The sequence below is a fragment of the Globicephala melas genome, chromosome 3 (assembly GCF_963455315.2).
Source record: "Globicephala melas chromosome 3, mGloMel1.2, whole genome shotgun sequence".
NCBI lineage: Eukaryota > Metazoa > Chordata > Mammalia > Artiodactyla > Delphinidae > Globicephala > Globicephala melas.
The window spans coordinates 30,441,063-30,462,939 of NC_083316.1; the positions used below are offsets into that span (position 1 = coordinate 30,441,063).

At 36.5% G+C, this 21,877-nt stretch overlaps 1 protein-coding gene across 5 annotated transcripts in view; it reads left to right on the top strand.

Annotated features, from left to right (window-relative positions):
- WDR70 (WD repeat domain 70) overlaps nt 1-21,877 on the top strand; it is a 318,604-nt gene that overhangs the window by 13,845 nt on the left and 282,882 nt on the right. For all 5 annotated transcript variants that reach the window (XM_060295722.1, XM_060295720.2, XM_070045132.1 and 2 more), the window contains one exon: nt 9,662-9,860. In XM_060295722.1, coding sequence (XP_060151705.1) covers nt 9,662-9,860 — 199 coding nt within the window. The remainder of the gene's footprint in view (nt 1-9,661; nt 9,861-21,877) is intronic.

Consider the following 21,877-nt stretch of genomic DNA (forward strand, 5'->3'; position numbering starts at 1 on the left):
CATTTTAATAACATCTTTAGGGACTTCCCTGGTGGCGCAGTGGTTAGGAATCCGCCTGCCAGTGCAGGGGACACGGGTTCGAGCCCTGGTCCGGGAAGATCCCATATGCCGTGGAGCAACTAAGCCCGTGCTCCACAACTACTGAGCCTGGGCTCTAGAGCCCGTGAGCCACAACTACGGAAGCCCGCGTGCCTAGAGCCCGTGCTCCATAACAAGAGAAGCCACCGCAATGAGAAGCCGGCGCACCGCAACGAGTAGCCCCCGCTCGCCGCAACTAATAAACTACTATAAAATAAATAAATAAAATTTAAAAAAAAGAAAGAAAATATCTTGGACTACAACTTGTAGTAAATAAAGATGTTCTTATTTTAAAATTTATTTATTTCGGGCTGCGTTGGGTCTTTGTTGCTGCGTGCCGGCTTTCTCTAGTTGCGGCGAGTGGGGGCTACTCATTGCGGTGCGCCGGCTTCTCATTGTGGTGGCTTCTCTTGTTATGGAGCACGGGCTCTAGGCACGCGGGCTTCCGTAGTTGTGGCTCGCGGGCTCTAGAGCCAGGCTCAGTAGTTGTGGAGCACGGGCTTAGTTGCTCCACGGCATATGGGATCTTCCCGGACCAGGGCTCGAACCCGTGTTCCCTGCATTGGCAGGCGGATTCCTAACCACTGCGCCACCAGGGAAGTCCCTAAAGATACTTTCTACTATATTAGTATGCATCCAATAAGTTATTTCTTGAATTTAGCACCAGGACGAAAAAATTCCTCTCTTCCCTAAGTGCTTTTTCTTATTAGACACTTGGAACACCATTGCTCTTTTTGCCATGGCTCCTAGAAAGCTTTTCACTCAATTTATTGTTCTGTGATTGTCTTATTCCACAACTCCAGTTTAGGGAACAGTGATTTTGTGCTGGGAACGAGCCTCATGTTCTGGGAAATGTTGGCACCATCTGGCTATAACTGAGTGCTTAGTTAGTTATCTTAAATATATTGCAACTTTTGCTTCCACTATTCAAAACATTAGTAAATTAGTGCCTCTAACATTTTTCATATTAAGGAAACACATGGAAACATCTAGAAATCAAGTAACTTTTACAAGGCCATTGAAGTCAATGACTGAATTGGTAATGGATTCAAGCAAAACAATGGTGACTGACCTTTTGCCTATGCATTGTTTTTAAGAAAATATTTTAAGTTCACCTATGGACGAGGCAGAGTTCTATATTCTAAGAAGTAAAGGCAGTTAAGACAGGTTCCTAGGACTTCCCTGGTGGCACAGTGGTTAAGAATCTGCCTGCAAATGCAGGGGACACGGGTTCGATCCCTGGTCCGGGAAGATCCCACGTGCCATGGAGCAACTAAGCTTGTGCGCCACAACTACTGAGCCTGTGCTCTAGAGCCCATGAGCCACAGCTTCTGAAGCATGTGTGCCCTAGAGTCCGTGCACTGCAACTGCTTAGCCCGCGTGCTGCAACTACTGAAGCCCGTGCACCTAGAGCCCATGCTCCGCAACAAGAGAAGCCACTTCAGTGAGAAGCCTGCGTACCACAACAAAGAGTAGCCCCTGCTCGCCACAACTAGAGAAAGCCCGCATGCAGCAATGAAGACGCAACACAGCCAAAAATAAAAATAAATAAGTAATGTTTTTAAAAAAGAAAAAAGACAGGTCCCTATTCATAAGGACGTAACAGGCTAGGAATTCTTTATAGCTATGATTAGATAACTTCTTTCACTCTCATTTAGGTGTTTAATTTTACAATAGCTAGTGAAACTGGGTAGTTATCTGTTAGAAAGAAAAAAAGAGGATAAAGATAGTGATTTTGTTCTAAGGAGCTCATTTTTTCTTTTTAAAGACCTTCAGTTCTAACTAGAGATCAGCAAATAAATACTGTCAGATTTTAGTTTTCCCAGAGATATAAAGGAAGTGGTAACTTCTTTTGCTGATCACCACAAGTACTATGCATTGGCACTGTATGAAGCAGTCTTTATTGGTCCTGAGAAGGGACATGGTGTCCTTTTCCCTTGGGCAAAGAAACCATAATTAAAGGTAATTCTCTTTTGAAGTTTTGTAAAACACATTTTTAATAAAAAATAGGAAAATTCACAGTTGTTAAGGACTTTTAAAGTCTCTTTTGCCAGTGGCTTTCAAAATGCTTAAGGTAGCTTAAAAATAATTCCCTCTCATATATTAGGAAAGAAGTAACAGTAAATTATACAGGCAGAGAAAAATGTTAAATTTTCCTCAGTGAAGCATCTTAAAGTTTAATTTTTGCATATTCTAATTGCCTTGAAGCTGTGCATTTTTTCTTGTGATTTTGATATATCTCCTTTTGAATAAATCTGATTACTTCTCCATTTATTTGAATTTTGACCTCATATTTTATATGTATGTTAATAAACTTTTTAGATTTGATATTTTTTCTTATTCTCATTTTCCCATCTGTTTGATAATATTGTTTTAATGTATTTAAGATATCTCTTAGGCAATCAGTTTTCCTCACATAAGAGATTGTTATGCTATTTTCTTTTTTCTAGATTTAATAAAAATTACCTTAAGAGTTTAAATGAGAAATTATTATGAAGTATTTAAGACTTTCAAAACAGTGATAAAGTACAATACCTACTAGACAAGAAGTAAACTTTTGCTGTTAGGAGTGAACACTTCTGAGAACTCTCTTCAATCGCATCCCCTTCCCTTCTTGTCGGAAGTAACCAACCTTCTAAATTTGAATTTTTTCCATGTATCTCTTTGTAAGTTTATTGTGTATCTCTGTTTCCCTAAGACTTAAATAATATTGTTTTGCATATTTAAAAATCTTTCTCCCCAGTGTCTAGTGTGCCACTTAGCATGTTATGCTGTAAACTATCATGTACTGTTTCTGTAGTGTGTTCTTTTATATGATTGTGGACACTGTAAGGTTAGGGATATTTTTCCCCTTAATTAGACAAAATTTTTTTTTTTTTTGCGGTAGGCGGGCCTCTCACTGTTGTGGCCTCTCCCGTTGTGGAGCACAGGCTCCAGACGCGCAGGCTCAGCGGCCATGGCTCACGGGCCCAGCTGCTCCGCAGCATGTGGGATCTTCCCGGACCGGGACACGAACCCATGTCCCCTGCATCGGCAGGCGGACTCTCAACCACTGCGCCACCAGGGAAGCTCGACAAAACATTTTTGTTATGAAGTTTGTCATACATATAAAACTTTAGATATCCTTCATTTAAAGTAAAGAGAACAATGAAACAAACACCCAGCATGTGAGACAGTTGTAGAGCTTTATCAGTGCTTTGAAATCCTACTCCTTTGCTCCACAAGGGAAACCTTCCCTGTATTTATCTTTACATCCTCTTTTTAATAATTTTATTATATATGAGTGTATTCCTAAATACATGTTGTTTTGTATGATTTCTTATTTTATATAGATGTCATTAATGCTGTAATGAATGTATTTTTTCAATTTGCTTTTTTTATTCAACAAGAGGTTTTTCACATTCATGTTGACAAGTGAATCTATAGTTCATTTCATTTTCAGTGCATTTTAGTTTTCCACTTAGAAATATACTACAGTTTATCCATTGTCTAGTCAATTTAGGTTGCTGTTTTTCTATACTATTATAAAATATGCTTTTAGAGATCTCCTTATAGCTATCCTCTGTTTTACTGTACAAAAGTTTCTTTAGAGTATATACCTAGTAGTAGACTTGCTAGGTCTTTGAGTAAGTACACGTTTATCTTTATTTATTTATTTATTTTTTCTGTTTTTTTTTTTTTGTTTGTTTTTTTTGGTACGCGGGCCTCTCACTGTGTGGCCTCTCCCTTTGTGGAGCACAGGCTCCGGACGTGCGGGCTCAGTGGCCATGGCTCACGGGCCCAGCCGCTCCGCGACATGTGGGATCCTCCCGGACTAGGGCACAAACCCATGTCCCCTGCATTGGCAGGCGGACTCTCAACCACTGCGCCACCAGGGAAGCCCAGTACACGTTTATCTTTAGATTTGGGTCAGTTGTTTTCTAAAGAGTTTGTACCCACTTACTTTCCCACCAGCAGAGTGTAAGAGTTTCCGTTGCTCCACATCCTCATCAACACTTGTTACTGTTAGACATTTTTATTTTGCCAATCTGATTGTTGTGAGGTGGTATCCTTATAGTGTTCATTTGCATTTTGATGATTACCAGTGTGGTTGTACATCATCATTTCAAAAGTTTATTTGTCATATATTTTTTCTTCTGAAGATATAGTAAGAACTATGTCTTCTGCAAGATTTTCTCTCAGGTTCCTTGTGTTCTCCCCTTAATTGGTGGTTTACTATTACTATTTTTTTGTTTTTCAGTGGTATTTTTTTAAAACATAAGTTTCAAATGTTAATATATTCTCATTTTAACCTTTTCTTTTGTGATGTGTGCCTTTTGTTTAAGAAATGAGTCCTTACTCTGAGGTCATAAAGATAACTTTCTATATTTTTATCTAAAGTTTTTAAGTTTTGTTTTCCATATTTAGGTCTTAAATCAACATAGGATTAATTTTTTTGTGGATAATGTAAAGATGTTATTCATTTTTATTTTTTGCTCCATATGAATAATCAGTTTCCCCAGCCCCTTTATTTTTAATTTAAAAAATTTAGTAGAGTGTTTTTTAGAGCAGTTTTAGGTTCACAACAAAATTGAGCCGAAGGTACAGAGAGTTTTCCATATATCACCTGGCCCAGTACATGCATAGCCTCCTCCATTATCAACAGCCCCCACCAGAGTGGTATATTTGTTACAGTTGGTGAACCTACACTGACACATCTTCATCACTCAGAATCCAGAGTTTACATGAGCGTTCACTCTTTGATGTTGTACCTTCTGTCAATTTGTACAAATTTGTAATGACATTTATCCACCACTATGGTATCAATCAGAGTAGTTTCACTGCCTTCACCATGCTCTGTGTTCCATCTCTTCATCCCTCCCTCCCCACAAACCCTTAGCAACCACTGATCTTTTAAATTTTTATCGAAGTAGGGTATACACATTACAAAGTCAAACATTATAAAGTCTCATTTCTCCCTGCTCATGATTCTGGCTTCCCAGAGGAAATGATTAAATTTCTTTTAGCATTTTTTTCCTTCAATTTACCTCTGTATTTCTAAATGTTTTCTTTTACTATGGTGTCTTGATTTTTTGAATTGGGGTAAAAATTTTTTTAACATAAGAATTTCCATTTTAAACGATTTAAATTATACAATTTAGAGGCATTAGTAATGTTTATAATGTTGTACAGCCATCATCACTATTTCCAAAAATTTTATCACTCCAAACAGAAACTTTAGCCATTAAGCAGTAATTCCCCATCTTTCACTGATGAACACTTGGGTTTCCATCTTTTGGGTATTGTGAGTGCAGTGAACACTGGCATACAGGTATCTGTTTGAGTCTTTGATTTTAATTCTTTTGGGTATATGCCTACGAGTGAAATTTCTGGGTCGTATGGTAATTTTATGTTTAACTTTTTGAAAAACTGCCAAACTGTTTTCCACCATGGCTGCGCCATTTTACATTCCCACCAGCAATGTGTGAGGGTTCCAATTTCTCCACGTTCTTGCCATCACTTGTTACTTTCCATGTTTTGTTTTGTTTTTATTATAGTCATCTCGGTAGGTGGGAAGTGGTATCTCCTTGTAGTTTTTTTTTTTTTTTTAAATATATTTATTTATTTTTGGCTGTGTCAGGTCTTGGTTGCTGCTTGCAGGACCTTTCGTTGCAGCATGCGGGCTTCTCTCTAGTTGTGGCATGTGGGCTCCAGAGCACATGGGCTCTGTAGTTGGGGCATGTGGGCTCTCTAGGTGTGGTGCGTGGGCTTAGTTGTCCTGCTGCATGTGGGATCCTAGTTCCCCGACCAGGGATTGAACCCACGCCCCCTGCATTGGAAGACAGATTCTTAACCGCTGGACCACCAAGGAAGTCCCTCCTTGTAGTTTTTATTTTCATTTCCCTAATGTCTAATGATGTTGAGCATTTTTTGATACGCTTATTGATCATTTGTATATCTTCTTTTGAGAAATGCATATTCAAGTCCTTTGCCCATTTTAAAATTGTGTTGTTTGTATTTCTGTTGTTAAGTTGTAGGAATTCTTTATACATTCTGGTTATTAACTCATCAGATATGTGATTTGCAAATATTTTATTCATTCTTTAGATTGTTTTTTTACTTTCTTAATATCCTTTGATGCATGAAAGCTTTTAATTTTGGTGAAGTCCAACTTACCTATTTTTTCTTTTTGTTGATCATGTTTTTCATGTCATATCTAAGAAACCATTGCCAAATTATAGGTCATGAAGATTTCTCCTGTTTTCTTCTAAAAAAAACAAAGCTTTGGCTCTTACATTTTGCTTATTGATCCATTTTTTTTTTTTTTGCGGTACGCGGGCCTCACACTGCTGCGGTCTCTCCCATTGCAGAGCCCAGGCTCCAGACGCGCAGGCTCAGTGGCCATGGCTTACGGGCCCAGCTACTCTGCGGCACATGGGATCCTCCCAGACCGGGGCACGAACCCGTGTCCCCCACATCGGCAGGCAGACTCTCAACCACTGCGCCACCAGGGAAGCCCTTATTGATCCATTTTGAGTTCATTATGTATATGATGTGAGGTAGGGATCCAACTTTTTTTGTTTTTGTTTTATTTTTGACCCATCTGGGTGATTCTTTTTTTTTTAAAATAAATTTATGTATTTTATTTATTTTTGGCTGCATTGGGTCTTGCTGCGCACGGGCTTTCTCTAGCTGCGGCAAGCGGGAGCTACTCTTCATTGCGGTGCATGGGCTTCTCATTGCGGTGGCTTCTCTTGTTGTGGAACACGGGCTCTAGGCGGGTGGGCTGCAGTAGTTGTGGCACGTGGGCTTCAGTAGTTGCGGCTTGCAGGCTCTAGAGCACAGGCTCAGTAGTTGTGGTGCACAGGCTTAGTTGCTCTGCGGCATGTGGGATCTTCCCGGACCAGGGCTCAAACCTGTGTCCCCTGCATTGGCAGGCAGATTCTTAACCACTATACCACCGAGGAAGTCCCATCTTGGTGACTCTAATGTGTAACGTAAGGTGTGATTCCAGAGTAGTTTTCTATTTTATTTTATGAATGTTCAGCATTCATTATATGGTGATAATTTTCTTCACTGTTTTTTTAAAATGCACACTTATTATATATAAGTTACTTATTATGATAATTTGAATTCAGTTCTGGGATTGGTCTTTTGCTCTCTTGGCTGTATTTCATTTGGTCCTATATATTTTAAGTATGTTTCATGTTAGATTTTCTCCTTTGTAGCATGTTGAGAGTCTGTTTCACAGTGCATACAGATAATTTAAAAAACGTCTACAATGTTGTTAAAATTTGGCTTAGAGAAAGACAGTAATCTAAAACTACCCTTTTTATTTGCTTAAAGAAATATTATATGGGTGTAAGTTATCATTCAGAAATCAAGAAGAAATACGTCATTTATCCTATGAAAAATAGCTGTAGGATAGTAGAGAAATACTGATATACTCCAGATTTGTAAGGTAGGAATCATTTAGACATTCGCACTTCCTTTTAAGAAAGTAGTACCAGAAACAATGAATTTTGCCTATGGATTTAATGAAATTGTACAACCATACATCTTATTTAATGCCTAGCTAAAATCTCACTTAAAAAGTCAGGTGGAAAAAAAAGTCAGCCGAGGAAAACGTTAGGATTGACTCAACTGTTTTCTCATCGAGTACCTATTGTTTCTCAGGCTCTGGTTCATATTTGGGTACCACATTGAATCAAGGCGTATTTTAAACGTGGAATGTACTGTTTTCAGTCAAGGACATTTTTGGACATAATTTCATGGACTTTGTTTTTCAGGATTTTGAAAATATGTTAAAAATGGTTCATTTTTTTGGCTTGTGCACATTAGCAGCAAAAAGCCAGAAGCAGAATTAGAAGCTGATACATTCTATCAGGTTTCATGTGGGTATTAGGCCTGCATAATCAGCCATGAAATCTATATGGATCTGTTTAGTTCTCAGTTCAATGATTATTTTTGAACTAGTTAACTGGGTTAAAGCATGGGTGCTAAGGGTTAACATTTCAATTTAGAGCTCTCTGTGGCCTTAGTTTTGCATTAAGGAAGTCTGTGACTTGTAACCAGTACAGTCAGAAATTTGTGATCTGATCACAAGAGAGAAAATTTGGGAGCATGAATAGTTTAATACAGATTTATTCAGTCATTCAAGTATTTATTGAACATCTTCTGGGGGTTAGGCACTGCTTTAGAAATTGGGGATACAGCATTTAGCAAGTCAGATGAGATCTCAGCTCATATTGCTGTGGGGACATTTGAGGGGATAGATAACAGATTACAAACAACTAAATAATTAAACAATATAATTTAGCAATGTACATAATAAAGATCATCAAAGTAAGGTAATTAAGGTAATGGTGACTGATGGGGATGTGTTTGAAAGTTTAGAAAGGGGTGTGTGTCTGAAGGCCTCTTTGAGGAGGTGACATTTGAGGAGAACTGAATGATGAGAAAGAGGCCATGTGACAAGTGTTTTAGCAGAGGGAACTGCAAGTGCAAAGACCCTCAGGCTGAACCAAGCTTCAAGTGTTCAGTTATGAAGAAGGCTTGTGGGGCTGGAGCACCTTGAGCTTAACTGTTGAAAAAAAGAGAAATTCTCTTTATGGAGGTTTGCTAGCTCCTGTCTTTGTATAAGGATAACATGTATGTGAGTATGTATTCCTTTTAATATTGAACCTAGATGAAAATAAAAAGAAAAATCCCATTTTTTTCTTCAGTAGATATTGACTGCCCATGTCAGGCATCATGTAGGTGCTAGAGCCACAGCAATGAACACAACAAATTTCTGCTTTCATTGAGCTTATATTCTAGAGATACTTCATTATTTGAAAATATTTGATAGATTAATTGATATAATTAGAAATGCAGTTCTCAACCTTTTGGGATGGGGTGGGAGGTAGAGGGATGGTGGATGGTGGTGGCTTCCGAATGTATAAAGGTGTTTGATATAGACTTTAATGAGAGTGTGTAATAGTCCTCAGGTGTGTTGGGTAGAAAAACAGTTGAGAATCAATATGATACTCCCTAGGGTAAGGTATCTTTACAATCCAGCAAAGCTATCAATACGTTTAACATTTTAGCAACTCAGCAAACTCGGATTAGCACTGAGAAATAATTTGTATTTCAGAAAATATATTGAAACATTTTGACAGTAATATTAACTTTCTTACATGACTGACTTTATTTACTCCTGTGGCAAACAGTGATCGTATTCACATATAGTGAATAGAAACATTGGTTATCTCAGTAGTTTTCTTTCTTATGGTGTAGTATCTAGTAGTTTTTCTTCCACATTCCAGTTGTTCTGCTGGCTCTTTATGAATGAGGATTATCTAATGGGCCTCTAACATGTAATTGCTCTGAGCTTTTGTCTCTGACTTTGTATTTAGGTAAGATAGATAAAAGAAGTTTTTTACTTTCTTTAGGTGAAATAATATTTGAGTCACACATTCAATGTTTGAATTACAAATTTAAAAACATTAAAAAAACTCAGTTGTTAAAAGGAGAGTCAGGGTTTCCTGAGAAATCAGTATTATCTCCAGAGTACTTTCTTTGTTTCAGCAAAGGCAATGAGTTTCTGTTTCTATATTTTCAGGGATACAAGCAGCAGTGAAAGTGAAGCAAGTTCTGAATCTTCTGATGATGAGTTAATTGGCCCCCCTTTACCCCTTAAAATGGCAGAAGAACCAGTTAATCATATGGAGGAAGATATCCTTGGTCCTTTACCTCCACCTCTTGGTGAAGATGTGGAAGAAGAAGATGATGATGATGATGATGATTCAGAAGAGGAGGAAGTAAGTATTTCAGTAGTAATTTAAGAATTCAGTGGAGTAGTGTCTTTTAGAGTAGTGTAGAGATCAGTTCCCTGCTAGACAGTTATTCATGAATGAGATCAAATTAAAAAAAAAATCTGAGTTTACTACTCACAGCCCCTTGTTGAAAGAACTCTAAAGAATGTATTTCAGGAACAAAGAAGTAGAACTCAAAAATAATAAATGGACAGTAGGAAGCAATGTGTTAAAAAGTTAATAAACATTTTGTTAAGTTTATGTAGCATTGAGTGTAATGTTGATGATGAATAAATCTGGGAAGATTTAAAAATAAAGTGGATCTAATATTATTTTGAACAATAATGTGGAAGATAGGAGAGTGGAATCAGTTCAGTCATTTTGAAATCATATTATTTGGGCGGAGGCTAGAGATGTTATTAGTTAATTTTAGATTAGCTTAGGTCAAGTTACAAGTTACAATTTTAAGAGTAAATGCCCCCAAAATAGAAATTGTGTAACCTCCAAAATAGTAAAAGGAAAAACATATAAAGAAAACCATTGAAGTACTTTGTATTTTTGATACCTAGAATGGATCATTTTTTAATACCACCTTTCTCTATGTGACAGATTATTTTCAGTAATAATTATGAGTTGAAACAAATAATAATGGTCAGAAGAGAAACTGACAACCTTTGCAGATCTGTCAGTGACTTCATCAAAATGGGCATTCTTTGCTTATTTGTGTTTACTACACAGTATACTAAATTGGTCATTCTATGTCTATTCATAGTTTATTAAAGAAAGCTTTTCATGCACACATGTGTATGTGTGTGTATGTAAAATTAGGAAAAGAGGAACATAAGGATAAATCAGGCAGTTTCATTAAAAATTTTGTTTTACAATAAATTCCTGAAACTGCAGTGTTGACCATATCATTTTTCTTTTGATGTCAGTCCTAGTGGCTTTTTAATATCTCTGTCCTTAAAACACTTTCACTAAAATCTCTTCTTCCAGAAAATCCATCATTTTCTAATATATTTGGTAAAAACTTCTAAAGTTTCTTCTGTAAAAATTGGAGAAAATGGCTAAATAATGGCATATGTTGTCATTAAATGATCCATTGCTTTAGAATGTTTTTTTTTTTTTTTAAAATAGTAACTTTCTTTTTTTTAAATTTATTTATTTATGGCTGTGTTGGGTCTTCGTTGCTGTGCGCAGGTTCTCATTGCGGTGGCTTCTGTTGTTGCGGAGCACGGGCTCTAGGCACACAGGCTTCAGTAGCTGTGGTTCGAAGGCTCTAGGGCACAGGCTCAGTAGTTGTGGCACACAGGCTTAGTTGCTCCGCGGCATGTGGGATCTTCCCGGACCAGGGATCGAACCCGTGTCTCCTGCATTGGCAGGCGGATTCTTAACCACTGAGCCACCAGGGAAGCCCGCTTTAGAATGTTTTTGATGAAAGCAATTGAGGTGTTTAAACATTCCCATTTTGAATTCTTCTGCCAACCTAGTCTACCATATTTTGTCTTTTCCTCCTGGCATTGAAAGTATAGCAGAATGGAAGACTCTTTTTGTTTCTTTGACTTTATAATCATTGTTTATTTTGAACCTACTGTTTAAATGCAAGAACATGAAGTACACCAGGGATTGGAGATATGAAACCACCCTTGAAGTAAGCTTGAATGATTCTGAACCATTAAAAATATTATCTGAACATGTGTGTAGCTGAGTACATTTGTGCATGTATGTGGTGCAGATAGTATAACTGGGAGTGCGCCAAACTAACTTCGTGTAGAATGCAATGTTTATTAAAAGATAAGTAATAAAAATGTGCTACTTTGAAGCTTACATATGTGTTATCAAAACTCAGCGCTAATCATAGCAAAAAACAAAAAAACAAATTTCTAAACTGACAGTTTTAGAATTGCCAGCACCTGGTGATAATAAAAAGTAGTCTCATCTTTAGTTGATTTTATTTTTGTTTTTAAATTCTCTAAAGAAAATGTACCCCCTTTTGGTCTGTAATACTACCACTGAAATGCTCTTGATATGCCATTGAAGAAAGTGCAGTCATTCCAAAAAAAGACAGGAAAGGGGAAAAAAGAAGTAGATGAAAATCTTGGTAAATAGAGATCACAAAATAAGATGGTAAGCATGAATACAAATACAGTTGACCCTTGAACATTGCAGGAATTAGGGGCACCGACTCTCTGAGCAGACAAAAATCCGAGTATAATTTACAGTCAGCCCTCCATTTACACGGTTCCTCCACATCTGAGGCTCCACATCCTCAGATTCAACCAACTGTGGATCATGTAGTACTGTAGTATTTACTACTAAAAAAAAAATCTGCATATAAGTGGACCTCTGCAGTTCAAAGTCATGTTGTTCAAAGGTCAGCTGTATATCATTATTCACAATAGATGTAAATGGCTAAACTTGCCACTTAAAAGACAAAACTTCTCAGATTGGATTAAAAAATTCAGGCATATTCTGCTTATGAATGATACATCTAAAATGTAATGACATAGAAAGGTTGAAAGAAAAAGGAATAAAGGAGACTATAGCAGGAAAATACTAACTGAAAGATAACTGATTAGTATTATAAAATTAATGTAAAGATAAAATGAGTGTCATTAGCTAATGGTAAAAGAAACAACTTATTCTCCAGGGAAATTTGATAGTCCTTAACCTGTGTGCGTTTTAACACAATATAATCAAAGCAAAAATTGACAGAATTATAAGGAGAAATGGACAGACCTACAGTGATAATGGAAGATTGTTCAGAAACAATTCAGGAATTGTTAAGATGGCAATTAGTAAGAGTATAGATTTTAGCAGTACAAATGCACAAGTTTTATCTATTTAACATATATAGAACCTTCATCCAGCATTTTCTTTTCAAGCATACATGGATAATCAGAAACAACAGCAACCACACATCTAGGCCACAGTGTGTGGTGGACAAGGAAAAGATGTGTTTAATTATTTTGGGTGGTTCATAGAGTAGGTAATATTTAGGTTGAACTATCATATGTGAGAATGACTTACGTTTGTTTGTTATGAATGTTTGTGTGCCCCCCAAATTCATATGTTGAAGTCCTAACCTTCAGTGTGACTGTATTTGGAGATGAGCCTCTTTGGAAATAATCAAGGTTAAGTTAGGTCATAAGGGTGGGTCCTGATCCAAATAGGATTAGCCTCCTTATAAGAAGAGAGATACTAGAGAGCTAGGTCTGCACATAACAGCAAGAAGCTGGCTGTTTATAAGCCAGGAAGAAAGTCTGCAACAGAAGCCAAATTTGCTGGCACTTAGCCATGGACTTCTAGCCTCCAAAACTGTGCGAAAATAAATTTTTAATCTTTAAGCCACCCAGTCTGTGGTCTTTTGTCTGAGCTGATGAATGCAGTTTGCAATGCTGGCAAGATACTGGGGAAGAGAGAATAGAAGTATGAAGGGTGTTGTGAGGAGAAAAAAAGTTGCTATAGTGAGGACCTGAATGTGTGCAAGTACATGATAGTGTGGTGAAATGTCATGTGATTAGTGCATGGCTGTTTTTTCTTACTAGGGGGAAGTGGAAACATGAGGCTGATGAGATCAGATTCAGCGAGGAAATACAGTAATCCCCCCTTATCCAGGGGGATATGTTTCAATACCCCAGTAGATGCCTGAAACTGTGGATGGTACCAACCTTTACATATACACTATGTTTTTCCTATACATATACACCTGTGATAAAGTTTAATTTATAAATTAGGCACAGTAAGAGATTAACAATAGTAACTTATAATAGAACAATTATAATGATGTACTGTAGTAAAAGTTATTGGCATACCTTGGAGGTATTGCTGGTTGGGTTCTAGACCACCACAATGAAGCAAATGCTGAAATAAAGCAAGTCACATGAATTTTTTGGCTTCCCAGTGCACATAAAAGTTATGTTTACACTATTCTATACTCTATTAAGTGTGCAATATAGCATTATATCTAAAAGAAAACAATGTACATACTTTAATTTAAAAATATGTTATTGCTAAAAAATGTTAACCATCATCTGAGCCTTCAGCGAGTTGTAATCATTTTGCTGGTGGAGGGTTTGAAATGTTGTGAGATTTACCAGAATGTGACACAGAGACATGAAATGAGCAAATGCATTGGAAAAATTGTGCCAATAGACTTGCTCCAAGCAGGGTTGCCACAAACCTTCAATTTGTAAAAAACGCAGTAAAGAGCAATAAAACAAGGTATGCCTGAATGTGTATGTGGTCTTTCCCTCTCTCTCAAAATATATTATTGGACAGGTATAATGCCTTTTCGATCTTAATTAAGCATTTAAGATCATGCACTGTGGTCATAACTTTTGCAGTTTGAGGTGCGAAAGCAAAACTAGCATGAATTTCTTTTTGCTTCTTCATGATTTCACAGATAGGAGATTTGTTCTTACTGTAGATCCTAGCAACCTCTGCATACCATCTTTTTCCTTTCCTTATCAAGTTGATAACTTTTCAACTTTTCACTTAAAGGAAGCACTTTATAGCTTCTTTTTGGCATTTTCAAATTGCCAGCATCACTCTTGCACTTTGGGGCTGTTATTAAGTAAAATAAGAATTACTTGAACACAAACACTGTGATATCTTGACAGATGACTACTAAGTGACTACTGGGCAGGATACACTATACAAAGGGATGCTTTACTTGTTGGGCAGGAAGGAGCAGGATAGCTTGAGATTCTGTTATGTTACTCAGAAAGGCACACAATTTAAAACTTATGAATTATTTGTTTCTGGAACTTTTGATTTAATATTTTCATACCAAGGGTAACTGAAACTGCAGAAAGCAAAAACCAGGGATAAGAGGGGATACCTGTGCTTTGTGGAGGAGGTGGAATTTGAATGAGCCTTTTAGAGGGTAACATTTTGATGGGTGAGGTGAGTGGAGGCCACCTCCTATCTAGGAAGAGTGAATGGCCAGAACAAAGGCACAGTGTACAAGATTAGATTTGGGAAGATGGGAAAATCAACTTCTCTAGAATAGAGGGTTAATGAAGGTTGAACCTTTGACTTGGAGCTGATAGGTGAGTAAACCCAAAGTGCAGCTATGCAGAGAAGGAAAAACATGCATGGGTGTGGGGCTCAGAAGTCCATTTGAAATCTTATCATAGCTGTAATTAAAGTGTATCAGGAGACTGAATGACAGCTTTCTGTTTTTTTATAAGATTATGTGCTGGTTCTTTTTGGAAGTAAAGCATTAAGGCTTTTCATGGTGTGCCTTTCCTCTTGTAAACATAGTAAACAGAAAATGCTAATTAAATAACATGCAGGTCATAGCAAGTCTGTTGGTGATTTGTGCCAGTAACAGCTTCAGTTTTAAAGTATGCACTAATTGATAATGCAATACTTATCACCATTGTTAATGGATTAACTCTGAAAATTTAGATTGGAGATAAAACAAGAGTGGGAGATTCCTTATTTCCTTTCCATTTCTCCTTCTGTTTTTCTTTCCAACATATATCACAACCAGCATTTTCAAGACTAGGGCAGAGGTGATGGATGAAGCAGATAGCTTGGAAATTTTGTGAATGTGGCTTTGCAGTAGCCTTCCTAGATTCAGGTAAATTATATTGGCCTTGAATGGAGGCCTTCGATTTTCAGACTTTGTGGTTTGATAGTAGATGAGTGGCAACGTCAGTCTGTTTTTTAAGTTCTGAGTGAGAACAAACTTTTCTACTTTATTATATTTGATAAATGGGATATTGGCAGCCTTCTAGATCAAACAGTAGTAGAATTAGGGATCATAGGCAAAGGAAATCTGTTGATTATTGTCTTGAATATGAATGTTATTGTGGAAAATAGACAAAGTGGCCTGATTCATTTTATTTACATTGCAGTGTTGGGCCTTGTTTCAACGCTGAGTTTCAAATGTTTCTGGCCTTTGAAAGAATTTTGTTTTTGTGGTTGATTGGACTTAGGGCCTAGTAATTCTTTGCTTGTTGATTCAGAAACTTAATTTAGTTCCTTCAGGAAATCAGTTTGAGGTAATGCTAAGCAAAATTATAAGAGATTGTTTTATATATCAGAATGCTAGTTATATTTTTACAATTTGGGATATGTCAGAATTGTCCCGTCTACTTATTAAGGCTTAACCATTCTGTAGGTGCCCTTGATTTCCTTTCCTTTTTTCTCTCATACTTGGATTCATCACCATCAACCTTTTGTATTTTTTGTTTCCTTTTGTTTTAGCCTTTTTCTTTCTACTTGCTCTTGGCTCTAAGCTTGCAAACATACTGAAATCTTCCTTTAAGTCAGTTTCCCCTCCAACCTACTGTCCAATTTCCTCTTTTTCTTTATCAGCTAATGTCTCGAAAGCAGTATTTATATTTGCCACCTCTCTTTCGTCACGACACAGTTTCTCCCTGAATCTTTGTTGTCAGCTTCTGCTCTTACCATTTCATAGAGATCCCCAGTGACAAAATCCAAATATCCAAAGACCCTTTCTCAGTTCTCATTTTGTACCTACCTCTGCATTATTGGACAATGTTGAATTCTTCTTCCTTGAAACTCTTCCCTTGCCATTTCTGTATACTGTTGGCTTGCTGCCTATCTCTTTGACTTTTTTCAACAGATATTTATTGAGCACATCTTATGAGTCAGGTACTTTGCAGGTGTTAGGGATACAGCAGAACATAATGCAGACAAATCCCTGCTCTGGTGGTGCTTACATTTCCACTAGAGCCTCTTTTACTACTTCATATTTCCTTACATTTCTCCAACAATAAGCATTCCCTGAGGGTATGTCCTTGTGTACCTTAACATTTCATATTTGGCCTGGGTGGAGTTTCTTACATCTTCCTGTACTCATGACTCCTATTCACTCAGAGCAACTGGAGGTATTACCTCATTTCATTTGAACTTCAGTTTCAGCTTTCTAACCACACATGAAACATGTCCATATTTAAGCCCCCACAATATTCTAAATTCAGCATTTAAGATCAAACTCAGGCATTTGCTTTCCCACTTGAACTTTTGCTGTGGTCACTTAGCGTATCTCTTTGCCTCTAGGATCTTCAGTCCCTTTTCCTCACTGCTGCAAGATTAAACTATTGATAACACAAGTCATTGCAAGTAATGGTACTCATTCCCTAGATGAGGGAAAATAAACTACCACAGCAAGTGAGTTTGACTCATGGGGATTCCTGAATAGAATCTGATTTTTTTTGCTGCTCAGAAACTTGCAAAGCACTGTGACGTTTTAGAGAGACATTCTACTTGGTAGGAAAGCAGCCAAATTTACATACTTGAGTGGCCAGATATTTCAGCAAGTATTATTGAAATTAATGGGAAAATATTTTTAATAACCTAGTGATTCTTCATCTGAACGTGAGAATCATCTTTGGTACAATTAAAAAACATGTATTTGTAGGTTCTGTAATCCAGAGATCAATTAAGTAGGACTAGGGTGAACCTGCCTCAACTCCTGCAATCTTGTGTTGTAACCAAAGGCTTAATAGGTTATTCTGATGCAACTCTTCCCAAAACACTTGTGACTGCTCACTTAAATAGTCACAGTTGGGGTCATAGGTTAACTAACTTAGGGTACCTTCATAGGTTATTATCTGTATCATGCCTCATGGATGCTTAAGGACATGGGCTATTGCTTACAGAATAATGTTTCCTAAAAACAAGGATATGGAATTGCTACCCTGTTTCTCTGTGCTAATGAAGCCACTTTGAAGTTTTCATATAAAACATATAAGAATATTCTTTCTCCCAGATAGCTTAGAAATAATACTTATTTTGATTTTTATTTTTTGAAAAATGTTTCTTTTATGATATGTGAAGGTTGATGTCTCTGAAAAGCATTAGTGTTTAATTGCTTCTGAAGATGACATGGGAGAGATGGTAAGTTCCTGGCTTTTTGAATCTCTCTCATTTTTATGTCTTTTTATGCCTATCTTGAATTATACCCTATTAAATTATAATAGTCAAACTTTGTGAAGGGCTATGAAGAGGTAGGTATTCTAGGAACTGAGCCAATAGCTCTGTCAGTTATTGAGACTATATTACTAAATATCAGGAGCCTTAAAAATGTTCATTTCCTCTAAACTTAGTAATATCACTTCTAGGATTCTAGACCAAGAAAGTTTGGAAAAAACTTTATGTACATAGATGTTTATCCCAGTACTGCATATAGTAGTGGGTTTCAGAATGTGTTCCGTGGAATGCTGTCGGGGGGCAGTTGTGGTAGGGTTGGGTCCCTCCCCTACACTCAACAAGGTCAGCTCTGTTTCATGTTAGTCTTGCTCAGAGCTTTCTCTTGACAGTTTCCATGTCTAAAAAAGTTTGAAAATAACTGACATATTTAAAATACTAGAATAATTAGAAATAATGTAAATAAATATCTAATAATGGGAGAAGGACCAGTAAATTGTTGTGTAGTCATATAAAAGCATTATGTAGTCATTAGACATGTTTAATAGGAGTTTTCAATAGCAATAGGAAAGGACATAAAACTGTATAGACAGTATGATTTCAAAACTTTAAATATTGCGTCTGTATGGAAAAAAGCCCTCCCATTGCTTACTTCTGTATTATGGGAGTGAGGATAATGCTTATTTCTGCCCTATACGTTTCTATTCCTTTCCAGTTTCCACACTGATCATAAACTGTGCCTGTCATTAGAAACAAATGATGGGAGTACAAACAGCAGTCCTCTGTTATAAGGCAGTTATGATCTTAATTCAAAAATCTAGGACAGACATAGGAAAAAACCCAAACAGAACAGTATCAAATATAAAATGTCTTAAGTACTGGTGAGTACACTTACTTTTTTTTGTGTTTTACCTTGTTCCAAAAAGGATTTAATGAAGTGAAATGCTATAAGAAAGCATAAGTTAGGAAGAATGAATGAAAAAAGGAAAACCAAGGTACATAAATAAAGTTAATATAAAACACACAGGAAACAAAGTTCTGTATTTGCTATGGGTAAGCCACAAAACCTCGTCACCATTATTGAGTCCTTTCTTTCCTTCTTACCCTATATCCAATCTCTAATTCATTAACTAGTCTTACTAGCTCTGTCTTCAAAGTTTATACCAGATCTCTCCATTTCTGTCTCCATTACTACCACCTTAGTCTAATCTGATATCACTTCAATATCCGTAGCCATGTAAGTCATCTATCAGCTTCTGCTGTTGACTGGACCACCATGATTGTAATCCAGGCAATAAAAAGAGACAAAATACAGATATAGGGAGGCAATATAGAGTAGTGATTAAGGAAATGGACTTTGAAGACTGATGGAGCGCTTTCACTTTCAAGCTGTGTGACTTTGGGCATTACATAACCTCTCTGTGTCTTTCTTTCCTCCTCTGTAAAATAGGGCTAATAAAACACCTAACTCGAGTTGTGTGGATGATTGAATAAATGAATGAATATATATAGAACCCTTAGAACGGTGCCTGGTATTTATCATTACGATCATCTATTTTAATATATAACAAAAAGAGAATTTAAAAAATTAACATGATTCCTAATAAAAACATTTAAAAATGAAACTAAAAGGGAACTTTAATATTGTATTAAATGATTCATTCATGCTTCATACCACCAGTCAGTGTTAAACATAATTAAGGAGCACTAGAGGTATTCCCTTTAAAATCAGAAATAAAAGATGGTAGCTGTCCCATTATTATATTATTCTAGACATTTTTGCTAATTAAACAAACTGAAATAATCAAGAGTATTAAAAGAAGTGAGAATATTGTTGTATTTGATATGACTCTACCAAACAACAAAAAGGGACTAATCCAAACAGATTAATAAGGGACTTCCCTGGTGGTCCAGTGGTTAAGACTTCACCTTCCAATGCAGTGGGCGCGGGTTTGATCCCTGGTTGGGGAGCTAAGATCCCACATGCCTTGCGGCCAAAAAACCAAAATGTAAAACAGAAGCAATATTCTAACAAATTCAATAAAGACTTTAAAAAACAACAACAACAAACTATAAAAAAAAACAGGTTAATAGTGTCTAGTTTAAAGGGTTAAAATTGAAAAAGAGATACCTGTATTACAACAGGAACAACAACAAAAATTAGAAGTAAGCTTAGTGAGAGATGCATCTGAATGTAAATATAAACACTATAAAGCTTTTCAATACAAAAAAGAAGTAAGAACCACTAAATAATCAGTAAATATTAAATTTTTTCCCACAGAGGTTAAATAATTGGCCCAATTTATTCATTTACTCACTTATCTCACTATTCAGTGGTAGAGTTTCTGTTCAAACCCAGGCTGTCTGTGCTTTTAACATTACTGTGCTGTCTCCCATACTTGGAAGCCAGTGGCATTGAGCTTTGAGCCTTTGTTAGGTGGTGAACCTATATATCAGTTAGTACATATTGATTTGGCTGCCGGTGACAGAAAATGGAAAATAACAGTGACTTAAACAGCTAGAAGTTTTTTTTTTTTTCTGTCTTACATAAATGAAATAAAGAATTAAATAGACCAGGGCTAGTTTGCAGGTCTAGGATATCACAGATCTAAGCTCCAGGATATCACAGATCTAAGCTCCAGGATATCACAGATCTAAGATCTTCTGTCTTTTTGTTCTTCCATCATCAATGTGTGGGCTTCAACATGGATGCTTTAGCTGTAGCCATTATTTTTGCAGTTTTGTCAGCAGGAAGGCAGAAGGGATAAAGAAGGCTACTCATTTTGAACTTTATATCTTTCTGTCACATGACAAATACAATATTTACTTTAGGGATCCAGGATTCTAGCTAAAATTCAATGCTTCCATTACAAAGGATGGATGATGGGGGCAGCAACTAGCAACTATGTAGTGTGCATGAATTTATACTCAGTGCTTGGTACTTTCACTTACAGTAATTGCAAATTATTTACTTTTTAAATCTTTTTAGGCATTGTGAATAGTCCTTTAATATTGTATCGATATGACATACATATGTATACTCTATTTATTTGATTTCATTTTGCACATTGTGAACATATTAGCTGCCTTTCTCCAAAGTCTCAAAAGACATAGTTTATGTTTACTAATGCAATCTTTAAACTACTAGGATTTGGTTACTATATTAGCATGTATGGATTTCATTTGAATTCCTGTTTCATCCTGCTATTTAGTTATTCTACTGTTTTTATTTCTTCTGGAATGAGGTGCAATCTTTATGGTTCATTTTGTTAAGGAGAGATTTCATAAAACTAGTCTTGGCTAAGATTTTAGTCAAGTTCAACTATACATGTTAAGTTCGTTTATATAGAGGATATTTGAAACGTTCATAAAGAAATGGAGGCATAGGAATGGATTTTTGTTTTTAACTTTACAAAAGCATTCCCAGTAAGAGATCTTAACAAAGAAAGTACATTTTAAATGCTTTTACTTTAGAAGAATGTGCTTCTTTAGTGAAGCAAGTTATAACTGTAAACAAAATAAGCAATTTTCCCTCAATTATGATTGTCATTTTTTTTTAAAAGAGTTTTACCTCCTTCCCACTTTCTTTTATTATTTCCCACAACTGACATATAATTCATTGTTCATTTAGCACTGGCTCTATCAGTAATTCAAGATTTTTTTTAAGGACATGTCTAATCTCTCATTAAAATAGGATAATATAGAGAAGGCCTGATTTGTAAATGTATTAGACCTCACCGATTCCTATTTGCCCATTAATTCTCTCTGACAAAAGAGTCTGTTAGTTTTGAGTGGACACTGATCAAAACGGTAATGCTTCCTTCCCATTCCTCCAGTTTCTGCTTGTTAAAATTCTGTCTAGCCTTTGGAGACCATCTCAAACGTGACTTCCTTCAAACAGCCTCTCCGGATGCTAGCTACACGTGCTACTTCCCAGGCCTGTTTTCTCCCTTGTGTAACAAACTTAAGCTATTTTTCTTGTGAAATCATTACTTGTATTCTTGTGTTAACTACTGTGCCTCTCCTTGGCAATCCTTTGTGGTGACCTTAGGTACAGGGATTTGTATATAAATAGTACAGTAGTTTTTAAAAACTTGCAACCTCTGGTGTAGTGC